We start from the raw sequence: 12,855 nt of genomic DNA on the forward strand, positions 1-12,855 counted from the left end.
TAGAGGGGGTTTGAGGACATTTCTCCCCCACCCACAGTATGGTGGGAATCTGGAGGATAGTTGAGGTGGGAACCTCACAACCTTTGAAAAGTACTTGGCTGAGACTTGAAATATCATAATATTCATAGCTATGAGCTAGGTGTTGGAAAGTGAGACTAGTGTACATTTAGAGTATTTTTTGTTGGTGCAGACTTGATGGGTTGAATGGCTTTTTCTATGCTGTATGATTCTATGATTTTACAGCTCAAATATTCAGTGCTAATTTTCACACCTTGAAGGCAACAATTATAAGATGTCATTTAAACTTCAAGACTTGTCCACATATTATTTGCACATCTGTCAGTTTTGTTCTAGTTATAGTTATCTTTCCAGTCAATGAACAGTTGTCAACAAGGGAAACTGCAAATATTATTTCAAATGTAAATATCTTATGCTGTCATATTTCATTTTGGAACTACTGGCATATTTATTAACAAACAAAAAATAATTCCAAACTCATTAACTGGTTTATTGGTCTCAAGTGTTTTTTTTATTATACTCTGGGATCATGTATTTGTGTTCAATTAATAATCTTGTGCTTCCTGCCATTCTTTAAGACAATGTTCTCATATCATTAGTGAAAACTTCAGAATTTAAACCATGATCAAAATATCAGCATAGTTCTCTTCTTGTGGGATAAAACAATCTATTTTCACCAGGAAACCATGCGTGTCTTGTATCAGTATTATACATACCAACTGAGGTGAACAATTACAATTACTGTCACTGTAAGCATTTTCATTTATATCTATAGGAGTTGCAGACAAATTTACCACGCAAGATTACTGTGCAAATAGTTTCTTCCTTCTGTGAAGCCAACATTAAATATCCATTGTTGGTAAGGTGTTGCACACTATGACATTTCTAATGTATATGTTAAAGGTTTGGCTCTGATGAAAAGACAAGTTGTTGTCAAGCCCAACTTTGCAGATTTATTTTTAATGCCATTTACTTGCTGCAACTTTCCCTCTTCAACCATGTATTGCTAGCCTATCTGATCCAAGGTGCACACAATGAAACAATGTAAACTGAGGTTACAGTGAATATAAAGCAGTATTTTTAAAGGATGCTGAAAAAAAGTAAAGCGTGAAACATAGTCAAATAGTTGGAAACAGATAGGTCTTTTATGACAATCATTAACACTAAATTGATGAATTTGTATGGAAAACTTTATTTGATAATAAAAATAGCATTCACAGACTTCTTTTTGTAGCTACATATACATTGTGATCTGTTTCAGGGATTGGGGCAGGGAAGGGAAGAAGCTATACGGATAATATTAACATCTACATACTATACTGCACTACACTAAAGTTATGTGTATAGCCACATGGGTCAAGCTACGAACAATGTAGTATTTATATATGCATAGTGTTTTATAAAAAGATTTGCCCATATATTGCTTTCAATCTACACAGCAGAACATTAGGCCTATAGCACATCGCAAGAATTAATGCTTAAAGAACACAGACTGCATACAAGTGTTTCATAATATACAGGCAGGTTCACCATCAAGAAATAGAATTTCAAAACCAACAAAAACTTAATAATTACTGATAGAGTATTCCATTTGAAAACAGTTTTATATACCTGAATCATTTTACTTTAAAATATGTCCCATAAATCAGTTTGTTCAATTTTTGAAATATAAACACTATCACATTCCTCACAACTAGTTTTGCCATAGTTTCACTCTTTTTACAAGAAAGGCAACATTTCCAACAGGCTCTAATAATTACAATTTAAACTTTGTACACAAGATGGTTAGTCATACATTTGTACAGTACCATGGCAACAACAGTGATAAAACTTGCAATGCTTACTTTAGTGTTGTAATGGAAATGTGAACAGTATACATATACACACTGAAGCACTGAAAGCAGTTCACTTAGTGGTTCAACAATAATGAAGAGCTTCTTCATGGCTCAGCAAGGCAGCTTTTTCCTCTGTTTTCAAGCAGTGCCACAGCAGACCTTCACCACACAGTCCCCCTTTGCAATTGGCTTAGAAACAATCAAATTAATTTACACGACTATTCCACTTCAAATCTTGAATATACCACCTGTTTACAATTGTTGCTGAAGTTAGCAGTCTCTTTAGCCATTTTCTATTAATTTAAACACACTCTCCTTCATGAGAATGTCAACATCATGAGTCTTATTACTCCAGTTTAGAAGCTTGCTCTTCTTTTGTTTGATCAGCAACTTACCAGCTTAAAACTATACCACATCCATCAATTCTTAGATGTTTCAGAAAGCGTCCAAACCTTTTGTGTGATATAGAAAAATACTTCATATTAAAACGGCATAGTTTTCGACAAAGTGCAATTATTTTGTGCTAATGTCGCCTGGTTTCATTACAATATTGGAGACACCTCAAAGACTAACAAAATATCTGGCAAGTTATCTAAAATCAATAATACAATTAAGGCTTACATTTCACATGTAATGTCAATACTATTTTCCTTTTGAGCAATCCCTAGCTTTTGTTGGGTCAGGCACATTTTACTGTTAACATTTTCCTGACATATGTACAGTGTCATTTTTGTTTATATTCTTCTTTTTACATTAATAGGCCTCTAGTCTTTTCAAGGTGACAAGCAATGATCAACTTTGGATCTGTTCAGAGAACCTATGTTGCCCTTTTAGACAGAACTTGACTTGTCCAGTGCATAATCCTTCATTTAGATGCTGAGATCAGTGCTGCATTCTCGAATAGCCTTCCTTCTAGGCTGTGGGGATTGCCTAGAACTTCTGATAAAGTCATTTTTCTCCATGTTATGTTCATCTCTGTGCCTCGATCTTTCATCAACTTTGCTTCTTCTTTCAGGTGATCTGTCTCTTTTTGTGTCCAGTGACCTATGCCTCCTTCTCTCAGGTGACCGCTCTCTTCTTCTCTCAGCTGTTGCTTCTTTCCTCCTGTAAGGTGACCTTTCTCTTGTTCTGTCAGGTGACCTTTCCCTCCTCCTGTCAGGTAAGTCTTGCCATTTCCCTTCAGGTGACCTTTTTCTCCTTTCGTACGGTCCCTCTTTGTGTCTGCCAAGAGATCTTTCATTCCACTCCATGCTTTGAGCAGTCATCCGTGATATTTCCCTACCTCTTTCAAGAGACCTTTGATGGTATCCATTTTCTGCCTTTCTTTCTTGACGTTGTTTCCTCTCAGGTGATCTGTCCTTCCTCCTTGCCGGTCCATTTTCTTTCCTTTTGGAAGTACCATTCCAGGTTGTAGTGTGGTGTTCCTTGGTTGGTCTGCTGTGTTCTTTTCTGCCTATTGGCTCTTCTTGTTCACTAATCCTCCTTTCCCTGTGCTGTGATGATATGTGAATTTCTGGTGGATAGTTGGGTTCCAGTGATGGATGAGTTCGTCTTTCTGATAAATATTTCACTTCCGGTACATTTTGTGAACCTGTTGTGGAACTGCCCCTGTCATTGTTTGGGTCTGGAAGATAACAGAAAAAAAATAAGAGTACTTCATAAGAGTAACACTTTTGAACACAGTCCATGCTATTAAAAAGCACCTACTAATGCTCCTGTTCCTTACAATTTTATCCTTGAACCCATTCTTCTGTAAGCATTTCCTATTTGACCTTTCATTGTGAATAACTTGGTAATTAGCTGCAAGCACTCTATTAAATTAAAAACCTTAAATTCAACTCCAGTTGACTGCAATGTCATTTAATATATTAAATGTCATAAACATTTCAGCATTTTCAGTGTAGAATATGCTAATATGAAAAACATGTTTGCATAAGATGATACTTAAAGGAACATTTGCTTTGCACAACAGTATTAATAGCTAGTTCTACATCCAGCATAGTACAAAATGGATGACAAATAGGGCATGCTGTTGTACGCTGAAGTTGCACAATGGGATTCTACACCGGATAACCTTTCACTCTCTTGCTTATCAAGAATCTATTTACCTCTGCCTTAAAATTATTCAAAGATTCCACTTCCACTTTATTCAAGGAGCGTTCCAAAGATTATTAGACCTCAGAAATAAAATTCCCCTCACCTTGTCTTAAACGATGATACCTTAAAAATGTGATAGCATATACAATAATACTATTGGGTACTGGTCTCCACAGCTGTTCCTATTTCATACTGGACATTGATTCACAAAAGTACTAGTGCTTAATTCCATGAAAGTCACCTACAGAGTACATCTATTCTACATGTAGAGATTATAATGTACACAAATCATAAGCACCAGATAAAAGCTCAAGTCTGTAACTCTAAAGAGAAAAAGTGACATGACACACTTCCCTTTCCATGTAATTGTGTTACAAGTGAAACAGACTGTAATAAATTCAAAGTCCCTAGGGGATTCTATGCTCAATGATTCAAAGTTGACCTTGCATTGGTTGCTGTTACATTTTATCTAAGCGTGAGTTAGAATTAGAATGTTATAGCACTTGAGCAGCAGCATACAATGAACAATGGAGGTTTGTATTAGCTGCAATGGCACTGAGTGGAAAGTGTGGCCAATGCCCCATTCCAACTGCTCAAATGTAGTGTCCTTCATGGTCCTACAATACTGAGAATGATCCAAATCTACTGGATTATACCCTTTAAATTCAAACTACAGAGAAATCTACCCAAACATTATAGCAAGGCTTTAATCAAGCAAGAGCCTTAGGCTTTCATCATCTGTTTTCAACCTTAACTCAAGATTTTTCTTTCCTCATTTTCTATTCTCAACATTGAGTACTCAGTCCAGAAGCTTGTGGATAATCAGAGTTCTAATAGTAAAGAAACCGTCAATAATGTTCTCTAATTTGAACACATAAACCTATATAGACTGGTAATCTTAATATTAAAATGCAAACTGAAAAAGCTTCATGCTGAGAAATACTAAAAAGAGAATATTTATGTTCAGGTTATATTTCAACAATTTACAAGAATTTGAACACTCCTAAAAAGATGAAATATCTGCAAACAGTTCTGATTTTCACCTTGCAATTTTGCTCTCTTCTGATTAGAGTCAATATTTTTTGTACGATCACAATTGCACTTGTAATTGTACATTATCCTGACAGATTGAAAGCTATGGATTTTTTTAGAACAGCTGATTTAACAAAAAGCATCAGGTCATTTACCTCATACAATGTCTAATCACTCAAAATATCCTTATGAACCTTTATTCTTACAGTATATGGAGACAGAAATATGGTTATAGATCGTGAATGCTGCTCAGGAAGAAAGTGCTGGAATTTGTTGGGCCAACAGGGATCTAGTACAATGGAAAGTCAGAGGTGCCTGATGGAATCAATTCAGGCACTTAAGTGGTTACCATCGAACCTTCCCCATGATTGAAGTCACCAGTGACAGAAACCCAACCTACCAGAAGGTGCTGGCCAATCATAGTTGGAGTGGTGACAGCAAAGCATGAGCCAGAGGGCTGTGAGACTGCAGACAAAGAATAGTGATGGGGTGGGGTGATCTTCATGGGTGAAGGGACAGGGGATTGGCTTTCAGTACCCTTTCCTGATCAGCCAGATGTGGGACCTCCCTTCAACAGTTTGCTGAGGATTTGAGAAAGTCATGCCATGCCTGTTAAATCCCTGAGGCACTGCTAAAATGGGTGGCCTCAGGGAAAATGGAGGCCAATTGGTTCACTCATGAGCTTCTCACCACTACCTCCCACCACCAGAAGACTGACTGATTAAGTGGGCCTGGTGCCACTTTTCTGTGACTACAAGCTGCATTAAATCCAGCTCAGTGTGCTTATTCAATGAAATAACTTTAACAAGACATAAGATTAAGGCACAACATTAATTTTATACAGACCTGACCGAACATTAAAGGTTGCACATATTCACTTAAGTATCTTTGCAAAAGTAGTTAAGTCTTACTTACATATGTGCAATTTTAAGTTAGCAAGCCAAACTTGAGATTTAAATATAATAACTCTGTCCTCACCAACCACAGATCTGTTGGCATAGAGCTGCTTGAAGACCTGATTTTTTTTTAAATGAAGTGGACAGATAACACTCAGATTCCATCATAACTTGTTTCAACCATTCTTCCAAGTTTGAACGTAACCTGAAAGAACATTGAGGATTGCTCACACCATCAAATAGATATCATATTTGTATCAGACGTATCCAAACTGCCCTACTGCATGGTTCGTTCAGTCTTCCATAGTTTAGTGATGTTTGGAGCTGAAGTAAAATGATTGTTGCTACCTAAATTGGGAAATAGGCATGGAATACATTTTAATCAGGATTGTTGCTGATCTATGATTTAGCAATTTATGTTTTTAAAGCAGGGAATTGTTTGAAAATAATTCATAAGGATTTAATGTTTGCAGAACAACTTAGTTGCAGCTTAAAATAATGTAAAAATAACAGCTGTATACGCAACTTGAATAGTCAGTCACATCGATATTTCTGATTGAATTTAGTTTGAGTTGACCAATGCTAAATTGCCTAAACAAAAGCAGTGTGATGCTGTAGTTATCTTGACCTCGGCTTTAAAATAAAGTGAAGCTAGGTTTTACGTACACTACAACATGATGTCAATGAAAGAACATTCATTTCCACTATCTTGTACACCTATATATACACATATATAAAAACAAAGTATTGCTCAGTGAAATGAAACCCGATTACCGCTATAATTTAGCAATATTGCTACATTGCAAGTCACATGACATGCCAGCAAGGCTCCTGATTATTTTGAGCTTACATTTTATAACATGATGATTTTTGGTGTATGCAATACACAGTAATAGATTTGGAGATTCTTTCGGAAACTGCAGCATCCTGCAGCTTTTACAATTTAGCACTGGTCGTACTGGAAACTGCTTTTGTGATAACTATAACAGTAGACTACAAAAGTAATAAATTTTATGCACTCCGGCCTTTGTAAAACCAAAGGGGGCAAAACTGAACCTTTATCAGCGTTGGCTTTACTCTCTACTTCATAACATTGGCTGATGAAATGTTTTGCATTATAACATATTCCTTTATTTATCACAAATAAGGGTTGCCCCATAATACTGAACTGCACATACAGGAACTTGCATACAACAGCTTCATAATTCTTTAAAAAGCAACTAGAATTTTTTTAAAGACTTATTTTCATTTTTTCTTCTCTTAAAATATCTTCCTGCAATAGAGAGGGGGAAACACACTAAATGTTGTATGAATGGGCTGAGTGTATGAGATAAAAGATTCTTGCCAGCGATACGAGACAAATCAGAGTGAGGGACAAGAAACTGGACATTACCAGAAGAGTCCATTAATGAAAAGACACACTAAAAAAAAGTGTATTTGATAGGAAAAAGGAATTCATGAAACTTAAAGGATTTGCCTTTCTTTCAAGATGATAAACACCGTTTTACACTTAGCTGGAATTGGGTACAAGTTGAGAGGCAGAAATAGGTCAGGAATTCAAATTAATATAAATATTATATATATATTTTAAAAACTATGTTTCTTCACTTTGCAGATTAGAATGTCTCATTTTCATGCTGCACGTGTAGAGATTAGTTACTGAATGCAGCATTTGCATCACAGTGGCTGCTGATAAATGAGCATCTAATTATTGCATGCTAGACCAGACAGAAGAGAACATGCCTCCAAGATAATGTTACACAGAAGAATATAATTGAACTCAGAAATAATATCTACACCATTTCTTTGTCTATCAAAAAGATTGAAAGAAATAAATGGATTTTGAAAATAACAATGAATTAACTTATTGCACAAGCCTATGGTAAATTAAATTTTCAGTAGTAATGGGGAACTATTAAAGTAGGGACAAAAACAAAGTTGCTGGAAAAGCTCAGCAGGTCTGGCAGCATCTGTGAAGGAGAAAACAGAGTTAACATTTCGGGTCTGGTGACCCTTCCTCAGTTCTGAGGACAGCATCTGCAGTTCTTTTGGTTTTTATTAACGTGGGGAAGCTGGTGGGATTTGGTGCATTTGTGGCAAAGGGTGGGGTGGAAGGAGAGACTGTATTAAGTAAAGCACACCCACCAATTCACTGGTTTCAACCTTCTACTCAAGCGGATCAAGGGGTAGGAAGCCAATCCATTCTTGGGGTAGCATTTTAAGTAAGTCAAAAAGTCAGGAGACATCAGATGTTGCATATATTGCAGGTTTTTTTTTCCAACCTGTGGCTGACCAGCAGCTGCAGCAAGGGGGAGGATACATATGGAATATTCCTCCTTTCCACATTGGTTGCTACTTTTCATCCTCAAGCAGCTTGACCATCGAACCCTGTCTTCCAGAGTGACCTCATTCTTCATGCCATCCCCATCCACCCCCCCACCTCGGGATTGGACTCTACCAACCCCAAGATAGTAACCTTCCATAATCTCCCAGGGTTGAGGATTGGGCAGGGTTTGTAATTAAATCCACATTCATACCCCTCAATAAACCCCATCATCTCCAGGTTGGCAATCAGACCTCCTTGTTCCCTGCCTGACTGAAAAGCAAACCCATCAATCAGGCTGAGTGGGGAAGCTTTCGGTCATATCAGATGCATGTTGACAATTTAAAACTGAGCAATGTGTGTAGAATCACTGGGTTTCTCATACATTCCAGCAGCTTTCTGCTCTCCATTCACAGTGGGTTTAAGAGTTAACACATCCCCCAGTATATAATTTCACTGGTTGAAACAAAAACAAACTTAGGGTCACAGAATTGTACAGCACTGAAACAGGCCCTTTGGTCCAATTCGTCCATTCTGACCGTTTGTGCCCAACAGTACAATATTAAGAAAAAGTTAATAAATTCTGGTGTATTCTTTCCCATTGCTCCATCATGTTTTGAAAAACCTTTTTAAGCATTTCTGTTGTGAGCTTTGCAATGTCATTGTTTAGGGAACGGGGCTTGTGAGAGGTCAATGAGATTGTTATGCAGGGGATCTCATTTTGGTAATGAATCTCGGGATATATAATCAGCATAATCTGACGATAGCTAAACTCTAGTACTAATTAATTAATTGCTAGGAATTCATTAAACAGTTTATCCGACATTCAGTTCCACTAAAGTTAACGGCACTGGCCAGAGGATCAGGCATGTAATCAGCAGCCGAAGCAATAACACTCCTTTTGCGTTAATGTCTGAGGTCAAACTCTACTCCATTGAGAGTGAGCCAGACATTTCTTCAGATGGAGACTGGGAAAATCTGACATTTATTATTCCTATCTGTGCTCTCCCTCTCTCACATCTCCAAGTGCCTGGTTACAGACGTGGATTGATATGGGGTTGGGAGCAGATTCCCTACTCTTTCAGCCATAATTTGAAGAAACAAGAAAAAAAAGAAAGAACTTCAAAAATTCCAAAAAAAAAATAAAGGAGTAGTGGTCCTTTTCTGAGCCTCCCCATTTGAAAGGAATGCAATCATTATCAGGAAATATAAGAAACAAGCAATTTAGAATCAAAACTAGAGTTTTCCTACTGAGAATAACACATTAGGATATTGTGCTTTCAGAAAATATCTTGTCACCATTTTCAATTGTAATGAAACTAATTCCATATGTGTAAACAGATCATTAGGAGGATATTGAATATGAAGAGATAGCCTGCTGCATACGTATATTTGTATTAGGTTAGGATGCCTTGTTTTATGTCAAAAAAAGTCAATATTTGGAACTGCCAGAATCTCAATTGCCGTGTGAGATTTGAAGACTCCACAGAAGGGCATTAAATATTAGATTTCATTTCAGTTAAAAGGTCTCAAATGGGGACTATATCATTCATAGAAAATTAGTGTGCGGCAACCCTTAATTTTAGGAAAAACCTTCAACATTCAAACTACTCAATACTAATTAAGATTTAAAATTTATTTGAATGAAAGAAATTAGTACTTGTGCATCCAGTTACTTCCATAACTTTAACTCTTTTTTTAAAAAAAAAAGAGGATGGCATTGTAGACAGCAAGCAGCAATTTGTTTTAATTGTTTTCAAGACAGAAGAGTGATAAGCAATAGAAACTTTTCCTTATTTAGACCAGTGTTATATTCTGTATTGATATTGCCCCAGCAAATTTATGAAGACAAGGATGCTAACTCACAAACAAAACCCTCATTGTATGCAAGTTTCCTGAATCTCCCCTAAAACCCATGATGCCATTTGCAGTACAATTCTGCTCATTATTAAGCAGGTCTTTTTCTTGCATTCAACTCCAATTCCTTCTCTATGCATCAAACCCAATGTTTAGGCTGTAGAGTTGACAGTGCAGTGCTGCTTCTGGGTCTTATTCAATGGCAGAAAACAGAGTTTCCTATCATAAATAGTGCTAGGAACAAAGTTGTACACAATTTATAAGCTCAATTGCATTCAGTCTTTGCTCACTGATTAGTAAGAAAGAAAAGCACTGAATCTGTCTTCTGGCTAATAACGACAAGATATCTAGAAAAATGGAGAGCATGTGCAGAGGGCAGGAGAACAACAGAGGAAAAAGTTAAAAGCAGCTATTTGGGGAGCCAGCAGATGATGCCACGTGTTTACAACAACGTGACAAACTGGATTGATAGTATGTTGAAATTCCTCCCACCTAACAGTCAGCTTTCTTTGCAAACACCACAAAAAAGTGTCACTCTTGAAAGAGTCCACCTGACTATTCATTACTGAAAGTTATCTAATTGATCCAACACAACATTTCCAAGCCTTGTCTGAAGTTTCTGCTAATCTTCCATTAAGGTTACGATGGACAATCAGGAAAATCTATGGCATCTACGTAAACACTTTTCACTCCTCTTGATTCTGTGGTCCCAGCACTTGCAGCAATGTCTCTATTTATTCCTCCTTCCTTGAGGCTGCATTTATTGTAAAATATTTGGAAAATTGTGGATAGTTTGTTCAACTATATGTGAACTCATTTTTATTAATAAGTTTAATCCAAAAAATAATATTGCATAATTGAATCAATGAGTGGACATAGATCAGTTTAGTATGTAGAAAGATTCTTCTTCTAAATCTTTGCATTGATTTACACAGAAATAAGCTGTAATTCCATAAAACCTAAATATTCAATTGTAGGAGGGTATATATGCATTGACAGCATACAGATTGTGTGCAAAACATATTGGTTTTAGAATCATACAATCTTTTCTCATTTTAGTGACTAGAGGAAAATGAGATTTTCAGAAGTATTAGTTCCTAATTTATTTTTTGTTTTGGTTAAAACGGACAAAACTTTAAACTGATATTTTAAACATTTAAAAGAATACTGAAATAGGCAAAAAGGGGGCAAACTGATAAGGTACTGTTCCTGATTTACAGCATCCCCAGTTCTTTTGGTTTTTAAACTGATAAGGTAGTCATATAAACCCATGAGAAGCAAACTGAACCAGGGATTATTAAATAGAAACATTTTAAATATGTTCACACTATTTTGTTCTGTTACCAGAGAATGCAGGGAGGGAAAAACTTCAAGGACCAAACTTCATCAGACAACAGTTTTCATGAAAACACAAATGTTTTAATGGGTTTTAATTGAAATATTTAGCCTGCAGACATTTGGTATTTAAACCAAAGCGAGTCACTGATTCTTGCTTTACTCATCTCCATCCTGGACAATTCCTTAACTAGGTTGAACTATGTGAAATAATGGGGTGAAATTAATTACCATTGAGCCATGTATTGTTTACAGCCTTATTGGCACTGTCAATGAACAAGTGGAGTAGACCATCTCCAAATTATAGCTGCTAGGACACCTAGCAGACTTGTTCTACTCTAACAAATATTGCCATGTCCTTGGCATTTATTTAAATCTAACTAGTTTTATTGCAGCTTAAACAGTTTCAAATAACCTGTTGCCCTACTTTCATGGACCCTGTGAAGCAAACAGAAAATTAAATTTTATTTCAGACTGAACCTCTTAAGTACATAATTTGTGTTACAATATTACAGAAATAAACATGAATAAATACCATTGCCTCTGAATGTGTGGCCTCCTTAACTGGCTTGTTGCATGCATTGGGACTTTGATTAAAATATTACATTTGGGAGATTTAAGGATTGGATTAAAAATCTCAACAATAAAAGGAAAAACAAGACAACAGGTAAGGCATTAAAGTGACTTCTAAAGAAAAGTTTCTTTTCATATCATGGAAATTAACAGCTCAGATTTTACTACCTAGTGATGGTGTCTTTAAATAGTCAGCTAGTAAATTTGAAAGTCTAATACACAACTCTCCTTTGAGCAGATTAGATGGTCACTGTACATACATTTCCAGAAAAATATGATAGTATGTTTTCCAACATACAAATTTGAATTAAATGTTAAAACAGCACCTGCTTCCAAATGGAATAAAATGGGAGTTGCTACTAAGAACTTTTATTCAAAATTGAGAGGAATTTTAACTGGGTTAAAAGGACAGCAGTCAGGTACTGCTAGTAGAGGTCAGGTAATGTTGCAAAGTCAAACCATGTGGAGTCAGGGGACAAGCAGCATAGTGGACAGAAAATTGGTTGGACAGAAAACACAGTAGTGGCAGTTAGTCAGATGATTGCAAGATGTTTCACAGGAATTGATGCCAGGACCAATATCACTCACTATATAGATGTTTTGGACAAAGGGAAAACAATAACAATATTTAGGGATAACACCAAATTTAGGGACATAGTTAATGCTGAAGTGTATTGCGACAAAATACAAGAGAACATCAACAAACCTGTACAGGTAACTGTAAGGTAGTGTCCTTTTGTATCAAGAATAAGATAGTTACCCAGTCTTTGGAAATTAAGAGTCTAAATGGTGTAGAGGTTTAAAAGACTCCAGAAGTACAAATTTGTGAATTATTGGAGGCAATGCAGGTTAACAAAGCAATTAAAAGTATCAACCAAACACTGGGGTT

General features: G+C 36.3%; 1 protein-coding gene across 3 annotated transcripts in view; it reads right to left on the bottom strand.

Moving 5' to 3' along the window:
- Positions 1 to 1,192: 1,192 nt before the first annotated feature.
- The window catches only part of magi1b (membrane associated guanylate kinase, WW and PDZ domain containing 1b), a 416,356-nt gene continuing 404,693 nt past the window's right edge, over positions 1,193 to 12,855 (bottom strand). For all 3 annotated transcript variants that reach the window (XM_048606419.1, XM_048606418.1, XM_048606417.1), the window contains one exon: positions 1,193 to 3,477. In XM_048606419.1, coding sequence (XP_048462376.1) covers positions 2,723 to 3,477 — 755 coding nt within the window. In that variant the 3' untranslated portion in view covers positions 1,193 to 2,722. The remainder of the gene's footprint in view (positions 3,478 to 12,855) is intronic.

This window comes from Rhincodon typus, chromosome 16 (genome assembly GCF_021869965.1).
Source record: "Rhincodon typus isolate 14 chromosome 16, sRhiTyp1.1, whole genome shotgun sequence".
Taxonomy (NCBI): domain Eukaryota; kingdom Metazoa; phylum Chordata; class Chondrichthyes; order Orectolobiformes; family Rhincodontidae; genus Rhincodon; species Rhincodon typus.